Source organism: Sphaeramia orbicularis, chromosome 12, assembly GCF_902148855.1.
Source record: "Sphaeramia orbicularis chromosome 12, fSphaOr1.1, whole genome shotgun sequence".
Lineage (NCBI taxonomy): Eukaryota > Metazoa > Chordata > Actinopteri > Kurtiformes > Apogonidae > Sphaeramia > Sphaeramia orbicularis.
Genome location: NC_043968.1, coordinates 46,059,320 through 46,086,771, shown reverse-complemented (window position 1 = coordinate 46,086,771; position 27,452 = coordinate 46,059,320). Strand labels below are relative to the sequence as shown.

General features: G+C 37.3%; 2 protein-coding genes across 3 annotated transcripts in view; both read right to left on the bottom strand.

The window, feature by feature from the left end:
- Positions 1–967: 967 nt before the first annotated feature.
- tbk1 (TANK-binding kinase 1) lies at positions 968–19,376 on the bottom strand. Its single transcript, XM_030150051.1, has 21 exons — positions 19,306–19,376; positions 16,586–16,692; positions 14,872–15,012; positions 14,284–14,413; positions 13,290–13,471; positions 12,843–13,003; positions 12,651–12,761; positions 11,074–11,253; positions 10,126–10,322; positions 9,829–9,887; positions 9,661–9,752; positions 8,719–8,820; positions 8,548–8,626; positions 8,265–8,386; positions 8,108–8,184; positions 6,883–6,922; positions 6,705–6,806; positions 6,491–6,587; positions 4,401–4,501; positions 4,172–4,243; positions 968–1,871 (listed from the first exon to the last, which is right to left on the bottom strand). Exons 2-21 carry the CDS (start codon positions 16,670–16,672, stop codon positions 1,832–1,834), a joined length of 2,172 nt encoding a protein of 723 aa, XP_030005911.1. The 5' UTR covers positions 16,673–16,692; positions 19,306–19,376; the 3' UTR covers positions 968–1,831.
- A 944-nt stretch (positions 19,377–20,320) lies between these two features.
- The window catches only part of lrp6 (low density lipoprotein receptor-related protein 6), a 57,803-nt gene continuing 50,671 nt past the window's right edge, over positions 20,321–27,452 (bottom strand). The window contains exons 20-24 of one of the 2 annotated variants that reach the window (XR_003936799.1): positions 26,836–27,066; positions 26,615–26,751; positions 26,315–26,412; positions 22,035–25,465; positions 20,321–21,996 (exon numbers count right to left, since the gene is read on the bottom strand). Coding sequence is in view for 1 of the 2 variants with exons in the window: in XM_030149078.1 (XP_030004938.1) it covers positions 25,165–25,465; positions 26,315–26,412; positions 26,615–26,751; positions 26,836–27,066 (767 nt within the window). In the remaining variant the exon portion in view is untranslated. Of the gene's footprint in view, positions 25,466–26,314; positions 26,413–26,614; positions 26,752–26,835; positions 27,067–27,452 lie in introns of both variants that reach the window. The other variant, XM_030149078.1, reaches the window with a different exon arrangement.

Below are 27,452 nucleotides of genomic sequence, written 5' to 3'. Positions count from 1 at the left end.
TGGTCTAATGCTGACGGGGTTGCTGTCGCAGCATATTACCATGGCAACCACAGCGCTGAGGAGATGGTAGTGATTTTCCAACAGGCCGGTCACTATGGGAAACTAACAATGGGGTGGACGAGGAGAGAGGAAAATGTGGCTGAAGCAAGAAGTGAAGGAGAGTGAACAAGGAAAAAAGGTGATCTATTTTATGTAAATACAGAGACGCTGAGTTTCAGTAGTTGGACAGATTTAATTAACAGGAGTGAGTCAGCTTTAGCCGGTGCTGAGATTTTCCACATTTCAAACACATCTTCAAGTGTGATTTTGACTCATACCCATCACAAAACAACAAAACCTAGGACATACTGTATGGAAGATCATTTCTGTCAGAAAGATAAAATACAGACTCAAATTATGAAAGTATGTAAAACATGTTGCTGAGAAAAAGCATTTAAATCAGATTTTTTTGTTCCTCAAATATAAGTTATCTACATGTATGAAATTACAATGATCAAAACCTGTTTTCACATTTTTACTGTTAAGAGAAGGTTAAAATTTTCTAAACAGTTCGTAATAACATGGTAAACAGGATTTTTTAGAAAAAAAATTACACCTCCAGATGCTTCATCTTAAGAAGGTATTTATTTATTTACAGTTTTAACAACAAAACAAAAACTTCAGGGTAAAAGGTGGTGTTGAACTGACATCCATGTTTAATAAACAGAGGTATTTACTGTATTTACTGCAGGTTATGCAAAACTGACCACTGACTTACTGCCTGGACATTAAACAGAAGAAAATCCAGTAATAATGATTATTGATCAATCTAAATGAACAATAAATAAGCTTTTAAAACTAAAACCCCTTTTTTCCTTCCATTACGAGTAATACACACACACATATATATATATATATATATATATATATATATATATATATATATATATATATATATATATATATATATTTTTTTTTTTTTTATTGGACTTAAAATTTCCTCCTACAAATTCCAATAATCAATTTTTACTATCAGTTATAATGTGATCACCATAAAAATCAACTGTTTAAATCATTGTGAATTATCCCTTGAAAAATACAAACCTCTTTCATCTGAAATATTCCTAATCAGACAGTGTTTACAATGCTTAAATGCAACCAAATTAAGGAGATTTTACGCTGATATGAGGTAACTTAAATTAAACCATGCGACACTGACATTAATGATCAGTTTAAGGCATTATTATGGTCAAACGATTCCGGTTCACATTCTTTTTAAATTTTTTACTGATTTCAATAAAAGTATTTTTATTTAAGCTCCTTCATTTCAAATTAAAAATAAACCAAACAAATGAAAATAGATAAATAAATGAATTATATTATCTGCATACGAAAGAGTTTAAATAAGAACCTAACTCCCCTTACAGAATAGCAGACAATATTATGAATTATTGCTTTATCTAATGAATAAAAACAATATAACAAAACAACATGAAAACCATTAACCTTCACAAAAGCTTTAACTGATCATTGATGTCATATATTGTAATTAAAGAGGAATCATGGTCCCTTATAATGTACTTAAAATGTGACTTCAGGACTTTGTCTAATTATGTACAGTATGGATATACAGGGTAGTTCCACAGTTCTGTTTTCAAGTGAAAATAAGGCAAAACATGTGCAGCGTCTAATCCAGGCAGGTGACACGGCCAAAGCCATTTTGTTTGTTTTTCCTTTTTCTTTTTTAAGCAGTTTCTTCATGAACAGAATCAGCAGAGACTCGTTCTTACAAAAGTCGCACAGTCCCACATTATTTACAGGATAAATATGTACAAACAGCAGTGAAGAGGCTTCACCCCCTCAGACTTCCATCCAAAGTCAAAGTCCCGAATCTGAAGGAAACAGGAAGTTGCATGTTTCATAAACAGTGTAAAGAAAGTAGTGATATGGGCAAAAAATCCTTTCTGTCATCATCTCAGCTGAATGACCATTAATGTGTCATTAAATAAATAAGAGTGCTCCATCATAGGTAGTTTTTAGCCTTGCTAGGCTAGTAAGTGTATGGCAGCTTAGGGCCAGGTCTAATATTAGTCACACTAGTTCCGCTAAGCACAAGCAAGCTATAAAAAAAAAAATTATACATTAATATTATATTCTAATGTCATTGACCTAATTTTACTACTACATTTGACATAATTATTGATATGAAATACTAATTAATTTTAAAAAATGTTAACCATTTAAAGAACAGATTTTTGTCATGATGCCACCATGTTTTTAGATGAAAAAACAAAAAAATACGATCGCAGAGTAGATTTTTTTGTGTTGAATTATTACAGCCTGTTATATGTCAGTGATTAGTAGCAACATTTATCTTTATGCATTTTTTTGTGTAGTGTCAAATACTCACACTTATAGTGCTAAGTACAAAAAAATGTGCTCTTTATCTACACATTGATTTGAATGGTTTTCAAGGGCCTCACCGGTATAAAAAAAGTTTAAAGAAATAGGCAAGGTAAAAAGAACCCATATAACTTCATCTGTGATAGAAGCACAAAAATCAAGTAAAAATGATCACATGAAGAGATTAGGCAAACCCAACATACTTCAGCTGGGAGGGTTACAGTAACTGAACGATTTTTATAATTATAATGTGTTATTCACATATTCTAATGTTGAAATGCTGCATACTGTGTTTCTCAGTACTAATATTTATTATATTGTAATGGCAAAATTACTTATATCCATATATATTCATATATATTTTCATATATTTCATATATCATGTAGGCTTCTAACTCTATTTCAGATATATTCATGTCACTGTGTATTATAGAGCAGTTTTGACCTCTTTTGTGTTTTGTCCAGAGTAGAAGGCCAAACCAACACTTCTCACAGGGGTCTTATCTCCAAGTTCCTGACACTAACCAAAACACTTTCGACACATCATAATTTTCTCATGGGAGACAGAAGACTACATTGTGATTTGTATTTTTGGGTTCAGACCGTCTCAATCTTTTGTCTGAGTGATATTTCTTTCTATGGAGCTCCAAATAAAGTGATTTCTTTGACACTGAACGCTTGAACTGACCCTTCTTTTTTGACGATGAATTAGTAGAGTATTATTTTTCCATAACAATATGACCACTGTTCCAAGACATGTTTGAAAAATCCTGAACATGTTATTTAACTCTTTCAGTGCCATGGGCCAATTAAATCGGCTTTACGAATACAACCTTTAAAGTGCCACGGGCTGATCAGATCGGCTTTGGAGAACACGCCACATTTGTGTACAAACAAACCATCCACCCCCATTTCTTTCTCACATTTCGATGACGTTCTTTCTGTGTCCCCCTTTTGAGACCAAGCAGACGGGAATTTGAGGTCACGTGACCGAATAATATTTTTATATCTTTTTAATGTTTCTTATTCTCCGGTGTTTCATCAGAGGGAGCCCTCCATGCCGGGGGGCGGCTGTGGACTCTGGGGGCTGTGGCGCCTTCTCTCACTGGGGTCCGCTCCTTTCTGGTGGGTGGGGGTCCCAGTTGGCCCTCTCCCACTAGTTGGGATGCGGGGCTGTGTTGCTGGTGCCTGGTCGCCAGGGTCGGCGGCTGCATCCTGGTGCGGCTGGCTCTCTGAGACAGCGCCTCCTAAATTGATGTTTTACTTTTACTTATACATTTTTGTTCTGGTCTACCCGTGCTCAGTCAGTCTTTTTAAGTATGTGTGAGCTTGTGGGTTTGCATGTATATGTGTGTGTGTGTGTGTGTGTGTGTGTGTGGGTGAGTGGGTGGGTGTGGGTGGGGGGCGGTACTGATTTTTAAACTGATATGTAAAGCACTTTGTGCTACAGTTTTTAATGTATGAAAAGTGCTATATAAATAAAGATGATGATGATGATGATGATGATTATTATTATTATTATTATTATTATTATTATGAATTATGCAAATTACGATCAATAATGAATCGGCTGCGTCCGGTGCGTTTTGAATCTAATTAGCAATCGGTCGGATGTTACCGAGCGGTTTCCTGCAGGATTCTTCAAATATTATAAAAACGACGCGAAATACTGAAAAACGGCCAAAATCTGTGGCACTTTTAAGGCTTATTAGCCCCTTAACTGTCTGGCACCGAAAGAGTTAATCTGAAACATCAACAAAAGACTTTTATCAAACATGATTTCTCTCACCGTTCTAAGAAGTGGTTGTTCTCTGCCAGCTCTTTGACCACTCCCTCCATCTCCTCCTTCAGCTTCTTCATCCTATATGAACAGCAGGAAGTCACTTATCAACGTGTTAGACATCTAGCTGGGTGTCATTTACTATCAGCACTAGTATTTAACAATTTATAACAGGAATTTCCAAAGGCCCCCCATCCCTCAGAATCTGTGAGGATGATGAAGAGTAGGAAGGACTCACCCGAGTGTCATCTCCACCAGTGTGTTCTGGCTCAGGTAGGCCTGAGGCTTCATCCCACTCGACACCAGAGGAAGAACCTTCTGAGGCAGCAGCTCCTGGAGCTTCACACAAACACACACAGGGTTCATCAGCATCAGTAGAAACATAAGACTCACTTGTTTCAGAGGTAGTAGCTTAAGTTTAACATGACAGCCAGACCTGCTACAGTTAGGTCTGGAATCATTCTGGAATAGGGACAATGAGCAGGGCTTGATTCATGGTCCGAGTCTTTTGCTCCATTGCTGTCATTCCCTCTCTCTACAGGGTGGGGAAGCAAAATTTACAATGAACATTTAGTTGTTTTTTCTCAGCAGGCACTACATCAATTGTTTTGAAACCAAACATATATTGATGTCATAATCATACCTAACACTATTATCCATACCTTTTCAGAAACTTTTGCCCATATGAGTAATCAGGAAAGCAAACGTCAAAGAGTGTGTGATTTGCTGAATGCACTCGTCACACCAAAGGAGATTTCAACAATAGTTGGAGTGTCCATAAAGACTGTTTATAATGTAAAGAAGAGAATGACTATGAGCAAAACTATTACGAGAAAGTCTGGAAGTGGAGGAAGCAACAAAAAATGAACCAAAGCTTTTATTAAAGCTCTCAAATCCAAAATCCTAAAGGATCCAACCAAATCCATGAGAAAAATGGCAATTGAACTTGAGGTAGACAACAAGACCGTTAGAAATGCAGTAAAATATGATTTTAAGTTAAAATCTTACACAAGAACACTAAAACACTTGTTGACAACAAGTGTTTTGGTTTGATTTTGGATTTGAGAGCTTTAATAAAAGCTTTGGTACGTTTTTTGTTGCTTCCTCCACTTCCAGACTTTCTCGTAATAGTTTTGCTCATAGTCATTCTCTTCTTTACATTATAAACAGTCTTTATGGACACTCCAACTATTTTTGAAATCTCCTTTGGTGTGACGAGTGCATTCAGCAAATCACACACTCTTTGACGTTTGCTTTCCTGATTACTCATATGGGCAAAAATTTCTGAAAAGGTATGGATAATAGTGTTAGGTATGATTATGACATCAATATATGTTTGGTTTCAAAACAATTGACGTAGTGCCTGCTGAGAAAAAACAACTAAATGTTCATTGTAAATTTTGCTTCCCCACCTTGTACTATGTACCATCACTAATGCCAAAAATATCTAAAAAAACCAAAACCAAAACCAAAAAAAAAAACAGTTGTCTGACTTGTTCTTAGATGTCTTTGAAGTTATGCAAAGAGTGAAGTTTTTCAGTAGAAAATAATTACAAGAGGAAGGTTCTCGTGTAATACAAACATGAAAATAACAAACAAATGAAAATGACATGTCTATCAGAAGTTGACATTTTCAGTGTGTAGTTGCAGCTGAGGTTGTTGTTCTTCCATGTAGTGTAGGAACTTTCAAAGTGATAACAGAGAGTGCAGAGGAGGAGAATGGCCTACCAGTTGCTGCACAATGAAAATACTCAACCTAATTGAAGGAGAGTTATTCGGCAAGATAAACTGATGTAAGTCTAAAGCTGTCTCTGTCAGATGCTGTAGCTCCTCCTACAGGTCAATCTGTTGACTATTGGCGTCATGTGTGTCAAATAAATCATTATTGAAATGATTGGAGGACGTGTCAAATGAAGCAGAAATCATTTGACATGTCTTCCAATAATTTCTATAATTCACAAAAATACAGACTAAAAAGTTCTTTAGATTGATTAAATGCCATAGGACGTTAAGTTTTTTTTTGTCTTTCAGAAAAATGTGAACCATCAGGAGGTTAATCTAAGTCCTCTGAATATTTGGGTGTTTTGACTGAAGAAGTCCCCTTTTCATGTTCTTCTAATGTCTTATAAGGCTGTAACTTGCAGACTCAATTCAAGATTTAATAAATAAATACCTGCCCTGCTGACACATGAAGTTAATATAGAAAAACAAATTATTTAATCAGGTCAACCTACTCCACTGTCACTGATCAGTAATGTTTTTGTCGACACTTTTTAATGAACCTGAATTCTTTTTTAAATTTGAACTGTTTTTGTGATTGTTTTTTACCTTGATAGCTCTCTCCATTAGCATCGTCACCTCCTTCTCGATGCTGATCAGCTGACCCGACAGGCCGAGCAGCTGCTTCCTCACATGATGCACCTTCCTACAAACACAGAGATGAGGCTTCACCATGCTGTTAATAAGACACCGCTGGGGCTATCAGAGAGCGAGCCAGGCCTACTTCCTGATCTGTTAGTGAAGCTGAACATGGCCAGTTTACCTCATCCACTCCTCGCTCTTGGAGATGAACAGGCGGTATTTCATGGCACACTCCTCAGTGAACAAAGATCTGGCTTTACTGGCGTGAAGGACCAGCTTCTGTCTATCAAACAAACACACAGTGAGCACTGAAAACACAAACAACACATGACCACGTTGACAGATACTTCTGTACTTACTTATCAAATTTATGGATCTGCTCCTCATTGTATGGCAAACCTAAACACAAAAAAAGAGTATCAAGTCAAGTCATTACTACATCAACACCTTTCTAAATTTCTATTTATCTGACAGAATCTTCATACTATCATTTATTTGAACTTTTTCCCTCTTTCTACCATGTGATGTTTTATTTCTTTGGAAGCCAAGAATGTCCAAATGGGCAATTCTTTTTTAAATACATAATCTTCATATATCCAAAGACTTCAGCATCATCAAATAATATATCATGTTTAAAATCGATGTTTCTCACTACAGAATAAAATACTGCAGTCAGTTATTACTCTATCACCCAGCTGTACTGTCTATAGTGTTATGTATTATGAGCATCTTTAGAACAAAATGTTATCAGAAAATTATGAATTTTCTTGGTTTTAAATACATAAAATGTAGGTGTTGTAATGTAATATGTTAATGTACAGCTCTGAAACTATCTGCTCTACACTGTGTGAAGGGGCTGTATGTAGTATTTCTACTTTCAAATACTAAAGGATGACCTAAAATTATCATTAGAGGGTTTAAAATAAAGAGGTCTGAAGTTATGTCACAGATACCAATGTACTGGATTGTAGTGATATGAAGTGAATACATTCATACCTATGGTCTGACAGATTTATGTGAACACTAGAAGGAGTAGTGAGACACTGTTGGTCTCCCACAGTGAGGAAAACAAACACTGAAGGGTCTTTGACTAAAGAACCAGATAGTGACCAGATGGGATGAGAACCGTGAAGAAACTCCTTTTAGAGTCAAATAAAGTGATAAAAGCTAGAAGCACTGTTGTTTTCACCACTGGACACAACTGTAAATGAAAAGAATGGAGTTTGATGCTGAAATGGCAGCATTTCTTCTACTTGGGTGAGTTTTATTATGAGGCTTATGAAGGTATGAAATTATTATGTGATGTTATTATCTTCACCATTTGTCAGTTGTAGATCAAACTAAACTGTGACAGTTCTGACCTTGTTTGGAAGATTCTAAATGGATCTTTAGTGCAGCTACTGATGACACAAACCATACACAGAACCCCTTTAATTACTCAGATTGGTATATTTTCACTCCTACTTTATTCTTTTGTTTAATTGTATTTTACTGTGGTGCATATATATTTTTAAGGTCAATTCAACTGCATAAACACTGTATGAAGAATAATCCATTAAAACTTCAGCAGTATCTTGTACTCACGTCGCTCTGCTTTGTCCTTCTTGAACTGTTGGTAGATGGCTGTAATGGCGTCCAGTAGCACTTTGATTTTCTCAACACTGCAGAAAAGCTGAGTGTTACAGACAGAATGAACTAAAGTATTCAGTGTATGTGAATACACACATATGTAGAATCTTACTTCCTGTCCTCTGGGTGTGTCCCAACTTGTTGTGTCCAGCTGTCAGTCAGCAGGCCTCCTGGGAGGAATTTACTCTTGATGTCCTGTGTTGTTCGCTCAATGGGCTCCAAAGAGCTGGAAATCTGAACACACAGCAACCTGTTACTGATCCAGACCAACACTTAATCCTTACTACTGCACCTGAAACCTATAGCCACCACCTACAAAGGCTTAGGAGGCCAATGACAAAGCATCATGAAAGCATCCAAACATCATGTAAAACATAATCTAACTGGTTACTCACTCTGAGAACTTTCTTATGCATGTCTGAGATCTCATCGTATTCGGTCGACAGCATGTTGGCCTGCATCAACACCTCAAATCTATTCAACACAAAGGAACATGGAGTCATGAGACATATCTAAGAATAACAAACATGCTATGGCTTTCACTGTAAATAAAGATGATCACTCACATTTGTTCAGTCTTCTCCAGTATCTGTGTACAGTAGCTACACAGATGGAAAACTTCAGACTTTTTGTGTAAAATTTCACTGTAGTCCTCCTTCATCAGCTCACTGAACCAATAAAGACATTTAGAATGAGATGATGATGGTTTTATTATCAATGCACAGACTATAGTGCTCACAAAATTTAACTGCTATCGGCATTAATCAAATAAAAAAAAACCTTTCACTAAGTCCTTGTAACTTTAGAAAACATTTATGGAGACAGCCAAATTTGTAAACACTCTGAGAACATATTATGATTTAGGGAACATTTAACTCATGTGACTGATCAACTGACTGAGCCTGATGTCTTCCCAGATATTCCTGTAAACCATTACAACATATATGATAGAATCAGGTCTAGTTTGTGTAGTTCAAAGACAGAATCAGCTGAAATATCATTTTATCTAGAAAACTGCAACATAACACTCTGCTTCTTTACCTTGGTTTATTGCCGTAACATAAACTATAAGTTATCCTTCTGATGACACCGTGTCGCCTCGTTTGTCGGCTCCAAAACCATTTGTGTAACCACATAATTCACATTTACAATTTCTGTTCTTCTTCTGCAACTTCTTTTTAGCAACTATTTCTTCTAAATCATTTGTCTTTTAATAGAAACATAGCTTATAATGTTTACAACATTATCAGAGATATTCCATACGGACTTAACATTACATTCCACTAATTCTAGTTCTGCATTATTATGTGTTTTTGTTTACAAACAGCTGTGCACAGAGACATACTGAAGTCCTTCCTGTCTACTCTTCTTGAGGCATTCATTTGTGAGCTCCTCTACATTAACCCATATTTTCGTTCTGAACTTCTAGTCTCAGAAAAAAAAATACAACATCTGCATCTAAATTTGGAAGAATTTTGCTGTGATTTGCAGACTCTGCCTTTACTTACATTAAACCCCGGACTCCTTTTCGTACCAGCTCCTGATAAACCAGCAGAGACTCTGAGGTCTTCCACAAATGTCCCACATCACCTGCAAATGTCTGAACCCCAACGAAGTATTAGTGATATAGACTGGGGCATGTATTTGTAAGACATCAAAGGTTTAATGGTCATTACCTTTGCATAACTGGCATCCAAGTCAAGATCATAGCGAGGCTGAACTTTAGGAGGGCTGGCTGTAAAGACAAAAATGATCATGTGGTTTATCAGAAAACTGGATATTATTTTATAATTTAGGACATTTTATGTTTCCCCAGTTTCAATAATCTACTAAAGATGAGCATCATATTTAGAAACCTAAATATGACACCATGTTAGGACTACAACTGAACATGTGAATACAGTTGATTAGAATTCAGGAAACTAAAACCTTCCCGTTATTAGTATGGTTTCATTTTTAATAACTCTACGTACGATCTTCAAAGATCAGTCCCACAGTGGTGACGGACTCGCGGCTGACGAGCATGATGGGGTTGTCTCTGGAGGTCTTGGGAAAGGTCTTGGCCTGGCGGTTGGGGTCAAGGACAAGGCGGCGGCCCTCATACAGCAGCTCCTGGTTGTGGAGCAGGATGGTGGTCCTGCGGGCCAACAGCTCCTGGAACAGCGCAGCCCTGTGGTCATGAAAGGAAAGAACATCAGCTTTACAGACACCGAAGACATTTACAACCTCAATACTATTAAACGCCGGTACAAGTCTAACAGGAAGGCCCAGTTTTTGTATAGATGTTCTTTCCCAGTAGTTACATGTATGTTTTTTCTGTCTGTGTTCAACACCAGTGATTAAATTCTGTTTTACAAACATTTTGAGTAGTTTTCTATGTCCTCCACCCTTATGTCTTTTCTTAGCCCCTGTTTTCTGAGATTCTTGGTCATCGTGGATTTGATTTTCATATCATTTTCACTATCAGCCTATTTCAGGAATAGGCCTTTTATATTTAAGTTATTTATGTCACATACGGCCTGAATAATTTTTGTTTACAAATTCTAAAAAAGCAAATTTTATTTTTACTTATATGTCCCAGTATTCGAGGCCAATTAATTCTGTCCTCCTCTTTAAATTCACTGTAAATAATCTATTAATAGGCTTATACTATATTAGTCCATAAAATAAAATGATCGTATTTATGAATGATTCTACTAGTTAAACGGCAACTCAAATACTATTATTGTGACAGCTCTACTCTTACCATCAAGACTGATTTTCTTTCATGTTTGTCTCCAGATGTGACATTTCCCATTGATCCCCTTTGAATAGCTGGTACATATGAGTCCAATCTTCTCATGGTTTTGCCCCTCCTTGCTTCTCTTGCTCTGAGACCACTACTCTGACAGTACTTTTGGATGAGTTGTTTGTTTGCTTACGTGTTATATTCGTGGATGTAGATGTGATGCAGCGTGGCTTGCTGCAGGCTGAACACGTAGACAACAGTGCGGTGCAGGATGTCACTGGTTTCAGCAAAAAACTGGTCGAAGCCCCAGCACTTCTCCTGATCGGCCTCAAGGATGTTGGCCAGCACTGGAGTTAGAAGGCTCTGCAGACCCCTACACAGGAAAACAACAATGTGTTCACAGAAATAACAGACCTCACAGTCACATGGTGTACATATATTACTGGGGAATCTGGTACAATCTGGGGAATGTTTATGTAATTTAAGTGAAGAATATTTTCTCCCTGGTAATTTGAGATTTTATTTAAAAAATTTGAGATTACTCAAAATAAAAATCAGCAAAAAATATAATTAATCAGGCGTTCTTGTGACTGACTTTATTTTTCTCTATTCTGTTTTATTCTTGCTTTTATCATGAAATTATGCTATCTTTAATTGCATTAATTCATTTCTATCTGTATATGCATGTCAGCTGTATGTTTGCTCCATCTCTGTTTAGTGTTGTAACATGACTTGACCAGGTCACTCTGGGGAAAGAGATCTGAGTCTCAATTACAACTGTACCAAATAAAGGATATGGTAATGATTAACACTTTCAGTGCCATGGGCCGATTAAATCGGCTTTACGAAAACAACCTGTAAAGTGCCACGGGCCGATCCGATCGGCTTTGGAGAACACGCCACATTTGTGTACAAACAAACCATCCACCCCCATTTCTTTCTCACATTTCGATGACGTTCTTTCTGTGTCCCCCTTTTGAGACCAAGCAGACGGGAATTTGAGGTCACGCGACCGAATAATATTTTTATATCTTTTTAATGTTTCTTATTCTCCGGTGTTTCATCAGAGGGAGCCCTCCATGCCGGGGGGCGGCTGTGGACTCCGGGGGCTGTGGCGGCGCCTTCTCTCACTGGGGTCCGCTCCTTTCTGGTGGGTGGGGGTCCCAGTTGGCCCTCTCCCACTAGTTGGGATGCGGGGCTGTGCTGCTGGTGCCTGGTCGCCGGGGTCGGCGACTGCCTCCTGGTGCGGATGGCTCCCTGAGACAGCGCCTCCTAAATTGATGTTTTACTTTTACTTTTATATTTTTGTTCTGGTCTGCCTGTGCTCAGTCAGTCTTCTTAAGTATGTGTGAGCTTGTGGGCTTGCATGTATATGTGTGTGTGTGTGTGTGTGTGTGTGCGGGTGGGTGTGGGTGGGGGGCGGTACTGATTTTTAAACTGATATGTAAAGCACTTTGTGCTACAGTTTTTAATGTATGAAAAGTGCTATATAAATAAAGATTATTATTATTATTATTATTATTATTATTATTATTATTATTATTATAAATTATGCAAATTGCGATCAATAATGAATCGGCTGCGTCCGGTGCGTTTTGGATCTAATCAGCAATCGGTCGGATGTTACCGAGCGGTTTCCTGCAGGATTCTTCAAATATTATGAAAACGACGCGAAATACTGAAGAACGGCCAAATTCTGTGGCACTTTTAAGGCTTATTAGCCCCTTAACTGTCTGGCACTTAAAGAGTTAAAGTCAGACTGAGTCTTACTTGGACAGACTGCAGGACACCGGCATCTCTGTGCTCCACTCGATCTTCCCGTTCTCACATTTCTGATGGCCTGAAATCGTCCCAGATGGCTTCTCTGTTATGATTTTATACCTGAGACAAAGAGAGCGCTGGTTCAGTTTCACATCAGTTTAATCCTTGCCATCTTTCTTTATAGTCACGAGCCACTCTTACATCACTTCTTTGTTCCTTCGTGGCCCTTCAAACGGTCTGAAGGGGAGGCTGCCGGTCGCTGCGTGGTAGAATGTGACCCCGATACTCCACAGGTCGACTGTGGCGCCGTATTTCTTCTGGTGGTCTTTCCTTAAAACAGCACGCTCATACATGTCAGGATGCTGCACAGAAACACATGAGACACATGAAGAACATCTGTTATAATTGAGTCTAAATATTCAAAATACACATGGTAATAAATTTACAATCTGATCCTGAATAAATGTTCAGAAATTGACTCAGAAATCAAGTGTACAGATAACTAAAAAACAGCCTTAAATGTTGACAAATACAGTTAATGGTCTGATTTCTATGGTCCTATACATGTGCTCATCTTATTTATGTTTTCAGGGTCTTAGAATTAAAATCTATGCTCCATAATTTAAAAAAAAATGACATATTTCTAACCAGGTATTCCTCTGTGCCATACAGAGACACAAACTGCTCATCATCCTCCAGTTCTCTGGCTGCTCCAAAGTCTGTCAGCTTGTAAACAGAGCGTCCATCTTCTCCAATGACCCTCATGATGTTTCCAGGTTTGATGTCTCGGTGAACAATACCGTACTCTCTGAGGTGGTTCATTCCTGCCACTGCAGACACATCAACCAACCAGAGAACAGTCAGTGAGGAAAGTTCTACAACTATGAAACAGCTGCAGGGAATGTAGAAGGTTAAAGGGTTAAACTGACCTTAGTGGATCCTTTCTAGAAATTACATACACTACACAAATTACACTATGCATATCCTGATTTTATGCATGTCAAGAACTCTGCAAAATAAGCCTTAAACTGCACTGTTTTGTATTTTATTTGTATTTGCTCATATTAGCACTTGAACAGTATCAAACATTTCTACGATAAAATATCTAATAACATACTCTATGTTCAACATTTTGTAGACATACACCCAGCGTTTTCAACAATGGTCAAATTGGGAGAAATATGTCATTTATTCACATTCTGTTTCTTTTGGTTGCCTGTATTAAATCCCATTAACTTACATGAAAGATGCAGCTATTTTACTACAATAAGTGACATATAAATAATGCACAGCCTGACCAAAAAAAAAAAAGCCCCACACTGTAATATTTTGTTGGACCATCTTCAGCTTTGATCATGGCATGCATTTACCATGGCATCATTTCAGTGAACTAATGCACATTTATTTCCATCATTGTTTAGACATCAAACGTTACTGAACCTAGACCTGACCAAGTAAATCTATCCAGATCATAACACTGCCCCTAAACAACAAAATGTCAAACAAAATGTCTGCAGTGAAAGTGAAGAGATGTGTCCAGATGTTTTCTCAGTTTGATCAAAATAAACAAAACAAGCAGGCAGAAGAGGTTTTGAACATGAGGACAAGATTCACCAGGATGCAGACAACCAGTATTGCTCACCAACATCGTGCAGAACAATGAGGAACTCATCCTCAGGGAGGCCATAGGCATTGGATGACTCCTCTAAAACTGTGTAGAGACTGCCACAAGGACAATACTCCATCACCAGGACCTTATGACGAGTGTTTGACTGAAAAACACAGGTAAATATAATTAGAAATCAATGAAAAGGAAAATCACTTTAGCCACCTAACAAAGAAAGTACACCGATTGTTAAATCAAGGTGAGAGACAGAGGATAACATGATGATTACACAAGAGTAATGGGAAAGACTTCTCTGTTAAACAATGGGAAAAAACATTCTCCATATCATCCTGTATTTTCGACAAAAGCTACCCGAGTTTGTTGTAGCTGTAACCTGTGAGCATTCAGACACAAAAACATTGGCTTTTCATAAAAACATGAGACATGTTGTGTGGGACTTAAATAAAGTCATCTTTTGTAAAACAAGCAAAAGTTCTGCTTTTGGTTGGATTCCAATATTTCTAAATCCTGCATTAAAAACATTGGGTTTTTTTCTTCTTCTTTGCCTTTTTCTTCTTTGTAACCACACTGCTACACTTCTTGGCAGTGTGTAATGTTACTCACCTCCTCCTCCACAGCGAACAGTTTTACAATGTTTTTGTGGTTGAGTTTCTTCAGAACTTCAAACTCTCTCATCTGGACATCGAGTGGCCTCAAAAAACTCAGGTTGTTGAACACTTTGACAGCGTACAGGTCTCCTGTTTTCTACAATGACACACAAAAACATATTACATTCACACCAAGTCTTGAGAGAAAATAATCCTTCCTACATGGCAGAAAATTATTCTTAGCCCTAAAAAATATATGCAGTGCAAACAGAAACCTTTATACATGAGTCGTGTTTTCAGTCTACAGATGTTCCCATACTAGTCCTAAAAAATGAACAAATACCATAAAAGAATCCCTGGATTTTAAAAACATAATCATGAACATTTTAGTGTTATAAATAAGTCGTCAATTGTTAAGTTTCTTTTAAATGGCCATTTCCTGCAATACAATAATTTGCAATAAATTAAAATAAGCAATGTTGACAGAGGAAAAAAAAAAAAATATTACCCCAATCAGCTTTGTCAAATAATACATTTTGTTTTAAGTTTATTTTCAGACATTACAAGGATCAAATTATGTTACCTACATTGTATTTGAGGCTGTTGGAGTTTTGAGTCCTGTGAGGATACACAAACTTACACGAATAATACCAATGGCTTTAAATTAACCAACAGGAAAGAGGGGGAAAGATTGTGCTAAAAGTTTTCATTGTTTTGTCAGAAATTATGCATTTGTCAGTTGTGCATTTGTAAGTGAATCACTCTGCCTTTGTACATGTTGTATTTATTAGGTTGTGGCTGTAGATTAACTCCATATTCCTGCATTCTGATCATAAACTGTACATAAATATGTTTACAGTATACAGTAGTGGAAAAAATTGTTAGACCACCCTTGTTTTCTTCAATTTCTTGTTTCTTTTAATGCTTGGTACAACTAAAGGTACATTTGTTTGGACAAATTTAATGATAACAACAAAAAGACTCATAAGAATTTAATTTTGGAGCTGATATCTAGCCATTTTCCATGTTTTCTTGATAATAACCAAAATCACTTAAGTTCTTACATTGATAGCTATGGCATTGTACTGCCAAAAACAGTGCTTTTAGGCATTCCATGTTTTCTTTTCTGTCTGTTTTAGTCACATGATACACACAGGAGTTAGTACTTGATTGCATAGCCATTGTTTTTGATGATTTTTGATGGTCTAATAATTTTTTCCGCGACTGTATATCTGTACATAGACTCTATAGTCCTGATATCGACAGGCGCTCAGCTTATTGGTGTTACACTGATATCATATCAGCATATCGACTCATCATCTCTGATGGTAGAACAGAGCTAAAAGCCTCTGGTCCGAGTCAGTCTGAAAGGTTAATGGCACAAAAGGTGGGTCACAACATTTCTGGTTCAACTTCCTGCCTGGTTGACCTCTATTGTATTTCATTTCCCTCTTTCTGTCAATGTTTCCTGTCTCATTCCTGCTGTTTACCATTGAATAAAGGCACAAACTGCCCCAATATACACACTACCAAAAAACATCATAATGGGCATCTTTTAGATTTTCTTTTAGATGGATATAAGAGGCTGTTATTGGACTGAAAAATTCAACCTAACAATATGAATTTGTTGAATAGACATCCCATTATTGAATGTTTGCAGGTTTATGTCAGGACGAGTGAAAGTCTGACCCCTCCAACAGCAGTTGAGGTGGCTAGTTGTCTGATCTTACTTTGTGTCTGCCACGGTAAACATTGGCTGTCGCCCCCTGACCCAGCAGGTCTGAGATCAACCACAGGTAGTTGGTGGTGCTCTGCATCCTGACGGCTGAAAATGATGCTGCAGGAAAAAAAACAATCAATACACTGGTACAATAAAAAAAAGTAGAAAAAGACAGTGGAATCTGATTATAGTGACATCGTAGTCAACAAATTAACAATTAGGCCACTGAACAAATGTAAGAAAGTTCTCTGATCACTTACTGACTAAATATATATTTTTATTAGTAGTCAATAAGGACAATACCCAATGTTGAACTAAACCAGTATACATTTGCACAACTGCATAATACATCCATAACACTGAGAAAGAAAATGGAGTAATTTGCCTTAATCTGCAAACAAATGAAAATACTCATAAATACCATTTGTTTGTACAGAAGGGCAAAAAGATAAAAACTCATACATATGTAAGTTGGGCTATGGTGGCAATTGTACATGGCTTTAATTCAAGCTGTAATATAATCAGTTCACTGAAAAGTTGAAGAAATTTTAAAAAAAAAGATCCCCAAAGCTGTATTAAATAAATAACTTTATCTTGTACAACTTTGATTTGTTTTAAACTGTGTGTCTTAATTCCAATTCAGTAGCCCAAGACTGTAGTGGAGAGCACAGACACTGAGGCACACTCAGTGGTGATTGGTTATCAGTTATAACTAGAACAGCAATAACTGGAAAAATGCTGACTACTGGATTTGATAATTCTCAAACTGTTGGGCGGCAATTATTACTTCATCAACATTATTGAGCAGCTATTGTAATTCTCAGAGTTTTTCCTGGATCAAACAGAGGCAGAGTTGGTACCGCCCTGCTCATATGTACTGCATCTTCTACAAGAAACAATTATTAAGAATTCTAATAATTAATGTAGAGTATTGCTTCTATTTGGAAACAAATCTGGTGGTTTGGGAGCACCATCAGAGGTGCATCATGCTGATTACAGTAAAGCATCATAATGTAGGCCTAATGTTGGAAATGCAGTAACCAATGACAGAGAATCACTAAGTGCAACTGGTATGAGAGATTACTGCTTTGAATGAAAACACTAAACAGAGTTTTGACAAGAGCTGGAGTTGACACAATATTTGATAGAGTTGGTAACCTTGCAAATCTCTATGCAGAAAAAAACATGACAACTGTTTCATTGAGGCTGTTCTTTGACAGTAAAATTGATCTTTTTTGAAATTTAAAGGTTCAGCATATGATATTTAAGGACTCCTAGTGGTGAAGATGTAGGTGGCAACCAAATATATACCCTCAGCCTTCTCTACGGTTTCACTGATGCGGTTTCATTGAGGCTGTTCTTTGACGGTAAAATTTATATTTTTTGGAATTTAAAGGCTCAGCATATGATATTTAAGGACTTCTAGTGGTGAAGATGTAGGTGGCAACCAAATATATACCCCTCAGCCTTCTCTACGGTGGCCACAGATCCCTCATTAGAATATGTGATGGTTTTGTTCCTTCTGTTGAGAGAATAATACCAACAAAGAGGATGACAGTAATGTAAATATTGGAAGCCACCTGCTATAAAAGGTAAAAAAGAGGAAGTTAATTTTCAGCTACTGTAGAAACATTTAAGCAGCTCACAACACAATGGACAATGGCCCTCCATAGATACAAACTCATCGGCTAACAGTTCATTTATCAAAATTAAGAATATTTATTTGTCAGTATTTTATATGCATTTAACCCATTACTAGCTGCACATGCAGGTGCGCACGTAACGCTGCAGACTAGGAACAGTGGGCTGCCATGTCAAACAATGGGAAGAAAATGGGGGGGGGGGGGGGTTAAATGCCCTGCTCAAGGGAACATCAGCCAAGAATTTCTCAGCTGGTCCTCAGAATCGACCTGCCAACGCTTCAGTCACAATCTGATTCTCCAACTTTCAGTCTCCTTGACTACTGATTATTAGTGGCTATTGGACTGGAAAAAACAAAACATACAAAATAAAAACAAAACATACTAGTTGATCACTACTGGCTCACTGTAAGGTCACAACAACATGAGGGTTTTTAATTTAGTATAACTGACCACTAATGAAACATAGTTATTAGAATATGATAATCCATTGCTGGCATTAAATGCAACCATTGCAAAAGATCATTCAATACTATTACCAACGGCTGCAATGTACGTGATAAATTAAATAGAAAATACAGCCGTGTCTGTTTGGTGCTGACGTCAGTGGGAAATTCCCATCAGGCCTCAAACAACTAAAACCTGATACGATAATTCACCGTGATACAGCACTTTACACATGGATAAAATTAATTTAATGCAACTTCATCGGCTCCTGCTGCTTAACAGCCCACTGTCATATCAGCGAAACATGTACATTAATTCCGCCGACACATATTTAATAAGAAGTGTTGATTAGAACCAGCTAACGTTAGCGCTCTAGTGACGGCGTTATCAGTTTATTTATGTGGTTGTTTAATGTTAGAACGCGGTGTTAAAATTGTGTTTTCTCGCATAATTTCACTTTCGATAACGAGGTTAAAATAGGAACTCAGATTATAGCTGTATACATAGCTAACTGTTTAACCCGTCGAAGAATATCGAATACATCCGCTAACACATCGAGTTTCATGAAGGTGTTGGTGAAAAACCAGTAACCAGTGTTTCAGTCGTATAAAATGATTCGTAATTATTTTGTTTATTTCCTCACCTTTTCTCCTGCGGCCGAGTCTTGTTCTTCCGCTGTTCCCCGGTCACGTGACGTGGATGGATCAATGAGCGTCGGAGACACGCAGAAGGGGGCGTGGATCAAAAACACAAATCTCATTACCGTAAATATCACGAGAGTTGAGGTAACATTAGCAAATGATACAGGTCCTACAAATCTTATGGCTTTTATTTTCCTCCGTTTACTTTGTGTTGTTCTATATTCACTTAGTGACAAACACTAGCAATCTTTGTAGAGCTAGGGACTAATGGGAAAGAGTGAACGCGCTAAAAACAAAACAAAAAAAAAAACAACTCATTGCGCACATTGGTTGGCCGATTTGATATTACGGTAGCAGCAGGAAAGACTGGAAAACAGGAAATCAAAACCGATACTCACAGTTTACACTGATTTGAACCATGAACTACATTTGTTTCTCCCTACATTGAATTCAAATAGGAATTTTAAAAATTAAGATAGTCAATAAATGAATGAATGAATGATGGCAGTTTTTGCAGGATTTAGGCAGAAGTACTGAGGTCATACTTAGATGAACCCTTCAACATTTTCAAAAAACTACATGGCTAAAATGCAAACATTAAGATTCTGGCCTAGTAGTTGATAAGTAAAAAAACATTTTCAATCTAAAAATATAAAGTGACCACAAAAATTACAACAAGGAAGTTCAACTTTCCTTGTCGTAGTAAAGGAAAGGTCATGAGGTCACAAAACATACATGTTCACCGTTTAGGTCATCAAATATTTTCTAATTTTATAATAAAGATGATTTATAATATGGATGTAATATAACATGGGTCATGGCCTTCAAATAAACAGCTACAAGATGTTTTGAAAGATCTTTTTGTCAGTAATTTGCAATTGGAGTTTTTTTTTTTGACATGCAGTATTTTATGATAACTCTATACTATGTTTCTTATATTGTAACATATGAATATTTTTCATCAGTGCTTTTGAATTAATGAGAAAAAGTAAAATCATCACACAGGAAACAGTCAGGTAAAAGTTCACTCACTTATATTTAACAAAAAGAAAAAAAAAATCAGCATTTCATGAGTTACAACAGCTTATGGTGGCAGCTGGATGGGCTGTACAGGTCCATCTGTTTTACAGGTAAAGCAGTCATCATATAAAAACATCGAGTTAGTGGAAATTAAATGAACAAGACGAACCAAATGTTGGTCATCTCCAGATTCTCGCAAAGCACCATGAGATCCGAACAGATGAAGAATAACATTTAAAAAACGACACAAACTTCTGTTTTCCTGTTGAACCTCTGATAACGAAGACGAAAGTGCTTTTTTAAAAAATGAATGAACCTCAGCGTTTCAACATCTTTAACAGTTCTACTTTCTTTGACCCTTTTCAGCCACTTTCCTCTCTATACAAAATCTCCAATGTCCAAAAACAAGTCAAAGACTGACTATATTTTACAAACATTCAGATTGTTCATTTGTCTGGTTCTGGTTTTCATTTTCTGACAAAAAGCTGGAGAAAATTCACTCTTGAATTTTCACTTAAACTTGGTCATCAGTACCTTTTGTATTTTTGAATTCTTTCAAATAACATCTGTTCTTATGTCTCACTTAACTTCAGCCATTTCAGTCAGTTCAGGCAAGTTTTTCTTTTACTCGGATGCACTTTTATTTGTCACTGACACAAACCAGACAAAAAAAAAATCTGAAATTCACAGCCAAAATTCACCATGTCAGTCATCCAAGTTAATTTTGGACTTTTTGCCAACACTCAAAACAAACATCCGCCTTTACACAACATTTCTCCAGCTGCACGACAACCAAGTTTTGTACCAGAAAATCAGTTCAAAGAATAAAAGTACTGTAAAGTGCAGTTAGAGAATGAGAACCTCTCCCAAAAAAATGCTTTTTAAAATCGAGTATATGTGCGGTCGGCTTGAAACACCCCTGCATGTGTCAGTCAGTGATTGTACCACAGGTAGCTCGTACATGTTCACCTACGGAGGCTGTATGGAGCCAAAAATATACATAATTACTGGTGCAAGATACACTGGACATTTGGCATCGTCACTGGTTCTTGTTGGTTTGATTGATGTTCTGGTAACATTACTACTTGTAACTGTAGTGAAAAAAAAACTGCAATTTTTTACTTGTCTAGGGACAATTTACTTAACTTCTTAACACCCAAGTCCTGAATGATGGATCAGTTTTACATTGTGCATGAGATCTCAATGTTTTGTGGGGATAAGTTATTATTGGTAAACAAGTCATGAATTGGTGAATTAATGACAATTTCAGTCCAACAGTGATTATCCACAAAATAAAGCATCATCAGTAACTGAGCCTGGTCATATACTTAAGATCATTCATGAGAAACATGCACTGAATTATGCACAACATAAAATGAAAACTAGTCATCTTTCAGGGTGTAAGAGGTATATTTTGATGACATAAATTCTGTTCTTGGACATTAACTTCTACTTTTGGGAAGTTTAGGGCTTGGTATTTCATTTGAGGCAGAAAAACTGCTAAGTGGTAATTACATTTTTGTGAATGTAGTTTATTTAGAAATCATTGTTAGAAAACAATAAGAAAGAAAAACATTTTAATATTAAGTGACATAATGGGTACTAGGTTTATTCTGTTTATAATAACTAAAACAGCGACAAAATAATTCAAAGTTTAGTTGTACCAAATTTTACTCAAAGATAAAATGTATAGCATTGAGAAATGTATAACTGTTTTATCTGTAAATTTCTGAAATAATTTGCAATTTGGAAAATGTCAACTTTTACTCGGGAGCAAGTATCAGCCTTTAAACTTTAAAGAAACAATAATTCAACATTTACTGTGATAATTGATAGACTGATGAGTTTTTTTAATTCCAGCAACATTTTCTGGCTTTTATCACCCAGCTCCATCTTCAACTATCAGAAACCAAGCCCCAAACATTCTCATTAATTTCTTGGTATTTTTTTTACTGTCTATAAAATTTCAAAACACAGGGAAACAAACTGTCTCCGTATACTGAAATACCTCACTGTGCTTTCAAGCTCCTGACATCAAATGGAGAAAGCCAACAGACTAATGTGCATACAAATAATACAATATGATGGGTATGTAAAGCATCAGATTGTCAGTTTCTTGCTGGTGTTAATTTTTTTTTTTCTCTCCTCGATGTGACCTTCAGAAGCCGAACAGGAGGGAAAACGTTCCCCCGGTGATTAGACAATGTAGCAAGTTATCTTCAAAAATATATTTCTGTCTGGTCGTCACGAGAAGCACAAAGACAAGAACAGATTTACAAAAATAAAACAAAACCAAAAAAAAAAAAAGACGTGATCGTCAAGGCAACAGAGTCAATGCCGCCTTTTGTTCACCTCTGGTCCCCGACACTTTCACCTGCCTCCACGCTGTTAAAAATTATTTTGGCACATCAGTCCTTCAAACATCAGACTGACTTCACATGAACAGACTAAAAACCTGGATATGTTCTTCGATTTGACCTATCTGAGATTGTCGCCGTACGTTTGGAGTGATATTCTGTAGAAAAATATAATGAGGCAATATAAAAAAAAGACGGAATGAAAAGTACTGCAAGAATTCAATGGATAGATTTACAATGATTTTCTATATAGCTTATAAATACATTTATCTACACAATATGTGGTACAAAAATACTATATAGCATTTAGTGGGCACTGGTTTCCTTTGTGTTTTTTTTCCTCAACATAACATTAAAAAAACAAAAACATATGAAGATGTGTAACTGGTCAGGCACAAGATCATGTTGTATATGAGAAACGCTGTTTCCTCCAGAAGAGAATCCAATAAAGTCACTGTGCAGCTTTGGGTCATTTCACCTCAAAACAAACGGTTGCAGTCAGGCGTTCTAAGATTTAAATGAGGACTGAAAATGTTGAACACAAGCGTACATTTTGGTTAATACCCTGTCTGAACATCACTGATTGGTGGAGGTGAGTCATGTGGCATCAGAATCTTTAACATAGTGGCACATGTAGAGTTTTTATACAGAGGCTGTGACAAGACAAAAGCAAAACATTTTCTAGTGGTTTCTCACAAGATTGTTTTAGGTTTTAAATGGTTCATAGTGTGCTTTACACAGTAACATATTCAAGAAATAATAGTGTCTACTGAACTTTGGATAGTTGAGTAAAAAACACCTAGTTGTGGTCTCAAAATGGTTTAGTGTATGCTTTTGAGGGTTTAGGAGAGCTTTCAAAATGAGTCCAGTTAATGTCTAATGCTTTAAGATTGTTCAGAGGGATTGGACTGAATGTTCAGGATGGTTTTTGATGTTTAATTGTGTGAATTACATATATTTAAGAGATCAATTTCAACTGGCCTGAAATTCTCAACATAGTTTAGTGCACAGCAGATCCTTTCTGGAGATTCAGATAAAATTTCAAGATGTTACATATGGAACTTTTCAAATAAGTTCAAAAAGCAAAAAGATAATCTTTCTTACTAAGACAATGTTAATGCCAAAGAGCTCCAAACAGTGTGTATCTGAAGTGCAGATTGCTTAAGCAGCCCTGAAATAGTTTAGAATACAGTATGGACAACATGGTTTCTGCCGAGCTCATTGTTCCAGATTGACAGAAACCCTGTGAATCAGTCCCACACCATCTAGTTTTGGGAGTTTTGCAAGAACACTATCTAGTGCCTCCAAGAAAGTTTTAAAGCACCAAAGTCAGTTTCTGGTGAAACACAGATTTTTCAGATGCTTTTTTGCCTTATTTATATTCTTGTGAGCTTGACATGGTTTCATTGAGCGTTTGTTTACAATAGGTGCAACATGGCTTCTGAAGATCATTTCTGTGATGCAAGGAAAAATTGTGCTGAGTGTAACAGTTTGGTTCTAGTTTTACTGGATGTTATTTTGCAAACAAGAAACCTGAGCGACAGGTTCCATCTTGTGGATAGTTTCTGGCGTCAGCACTGTTTATTAGTGTATGAAATGTATGAGCTCTAGGCAGTTTCTATTTTTATTCTAATGAGGTGCAGATATTTTCTTTAGCAAATAAGATCATTTTAATTCCCTAAACATATTTCCTACTGGACTCCAGATAACGTTTTGTGCGTGAAATTATTTCTTGTGATTTCTTCCCAGTTGCACGTCAAGAAACATGGTAAAAAAAGTTTTGCTCATGTCCTCTTACAGGCTCTTCAGTGTTTTTTCAAATTTGCCAGCAGCATCATCACTACTTATGATTGGCTCGTTCTTTTTAATATGTGCCGGTTAGTGTTTTAGCTTCGACTTCTGGCTTTTGTGGCTCTGCACGACTCACATCCACAGCAGACATGATCTTACGAACCGTTTAGTAAATGAAAGAGGAGGTAAATCTAAATCAAAGACTCAGTACCACATTCTGTGTTTCCAGCTGCTCCTGTTCCAGTTTCCATGGTAACTACAGACAGACAGATGGCTGCCGAGCGGAGGAGCCTCCAGGGGGAGCTCTTCTCTTCTCCACCTGTAGCTGCTGCTTGTCATATTTGGCATCAGATAAGTTAAACGTCCTGCTGTGTGCTTTTTGTCCTTCAGCCTCTTTTCTCCTAGTTTAAGGCAACTTATATTTGTGATGATTTTAATAAAACCTTTTCTTAAAAAATGTACAAATTTCTTAATACAAACCTCTATGGCATTATCAGTAAACACTGTATAGAAAATATATAAATATGCTTTCTCTTTTTTAATGTACAAAGTTCTGCAGCTCCCGTTTCTCTTTTGTTTTCCTTTTTTCGTCCTCCTGGATCAGTCTCTCTTTCCCATTTTTAACCTCAGATATGCACAATTACTATTTACATTGAGGGGGCGGAGCTGTGCGGATGGAGGGGGTTTCAAGGCTCACGAGGAGTCCGTGCAGGGTGATGGCGGTGGCGGGTAGAGGTGGTGGGAGTAGCTGCGTTCGGTGTAAGGCGACGGCGGGCAGCTCTCACAGTTCTCCTCCGCCGACAGGTACTGGCTGCGGGGCGTCGGCGGTGGCGGGAAAGGCTCCGAGTCGTAGTTGAGGTCGCTGGTGTAGCCCTTGGCGGCGGCGCTGGATTTCAGCGGTACCCGGCGTCCCGGTGTGTAGTCGCTGTCGCACACGTCGGTGCTGCAGGGGGTGGTGGGTGGGGCAAAGTGTCGGTAGGTGTAGGGCCGGTAGCTGAGAGGGAAACGCAAAAATAGGAAATATAGTAACATGTTAAACCCTGGGCCATTTATTTGGGAATCATTTGGATGTAATACATTCATTTCAACGTAATACAAAACCATGGATTAGCAGAGGCTTCATTCAATTAAACCACGTTATGATCAGAAAAAAGCAAAGGTAAGACAACATTCATAATCATTCCTTCATAATGCAACCTTCAGTTTTGCTCTTTTTTGACTTGCTCAGTGATTTTTAGTGTTAGAGAAATAATACTTGTACAGCTGGATCTGCTTAGTGTTAGCTTAGCACTGCAAAGTTTGCCTTATTGTTTTAGACAATTATTCATGACAAACGCTGCTTAGCTTGTAAAGATATTTGCCCATTTAACTGCTTGTTTGGATTGTTTTCTGTTGTCTGACAATTGGTTTTGTTGAGTTTTAGCTGACATTCTTCCAGTCATGTGGATTTATAGAATGTGTATATTGCTAAAAGCGTCACATACCATTACCATGGCAACACAGACAAAACTGTGACAGCCTCAGGTACTTGGGGCAAATGGTCTTAAGAGGCTACACGCTAAAGCAGCTTCACAGTAAGATATTAAAACGTACACAGAAAATTCAAAGACCAGGAAAGAGCCAAATATCTCTGAGGGTTTGTTGTAAATGTTCATATCCCGCAGAAATCCAAACACAGCCGAGTGTAATCCTGCTGTGTGATTATATTTCAAAACCAAATCAATTACTCTGGAACCCACCAATATATAGCAGATGGAAAATAAAACACTTTTAGGATGAGAAGTTTGTAAAAAACAATACAAAACAAAAAAACCTCAGAAGTGAGAGCAGGTCATTTGAGTACCTGTAGGACCGATGTGTTGAAGGGCTGTTGGAGGAATAACCAAACTCCATGGTGTACTGAGAACGCACTGTAGCAGGAGACGGTGGAGGATTCAGGATCTGGAACAGGGGGGAAAAAAAGACCAATTCTCAGTTCAATTACATGTAAGACAGGGATACAGGGGTACAATGTGATGATATGCATCATTATGTAGATATGATACGATAGATACTGATCATTACCACACAGTTCTAAACTTCATACTACGGCAGTATGACTATTTAGTACTTTTAGTCCGTCTTCTGTGTTTACATGTCTCACCGGGGGGAAGTAGGTGCCCTTTGTGCTGGACGAGCTGCTGGATGAGGCTCCGGTGACGTGGGCTCGGTCATACGGTGGGCCACTGCTCCCGCCCATGATGCTCAGGGAGCCAATCATAGACTTCCCCCTGGACATACCTGTTGACAAGAGGAAGTAAACATTTGCATCATGTTCACTGAAAAAAAACTGCATTAATAAGTGGGGCAGGAGCGCAGCATCACCTGGCAGTGAGCTGGACAGGGAGCTTGGATGTGGTACATATCCCAGAGGCACCGATGATGGGCCGTGGACCACGAAGTCATTTGTGACCGTCTCGCCATCGTCCTTCATCTGCGGACAGAGGACGCGCTGACACACAAAGTAGATGGCACCAACGACAAACAACGCCATGACCACGCAAACGATGGAAACAATGGTGTTGTTTGATGGAGGCGGAGGCTCCTCTGTCGGATCTGAAACCACAAAATAAGACTGTTATTAAAACACAGTTACTCTTATTAAACACTAATTTGATTGTATTTGGTGCAACATGAATTACCAATTAAATAAAAACAACTTAAAACCATGAAACAAGATTTTGACTCAAAAATGTCAGTTTTAAATTAAGAATTACGGTTAGGTTCACTGTTTAATAGTAGTGAAAAACATATCAAAATAAGATGCAAAGAAAATATATAAAATAAAAAAAATATAAGCATAATAAAAATAATAAATACAATTTAATAACGTATTGTTTCAGTGGTGCTGATGATTTGTTTAATATAATTTCTTGTATATTTTCAGATTCAAGAATACAATAAAAACAAATGAAGGAAACAAGTCCAGGTGAGCATAATAT

Coding starts and splice junctions, on each gene's coding strand:
- tbk1 (XM_030150051.1), bottom strand. CDS start 16,672: ATGCAGAGCACCACCAACTACCTGTGGTTGATCTCAGACCTGCTGGGT. Junction 10,323..11,073: donor TACATCCACGAATATAACAC/GTAAGCAAACAA, acceptor TCATGACCACAG/GGCTGCGCTGTTCCAGGAGC. Junction 1,872..4,171: donor AACAACCACTTCTTAGAACG/GTGAGAGAAATC, acceptor TGTTTCCTTCAG/ATTCGGGACTTTGACTTTGG.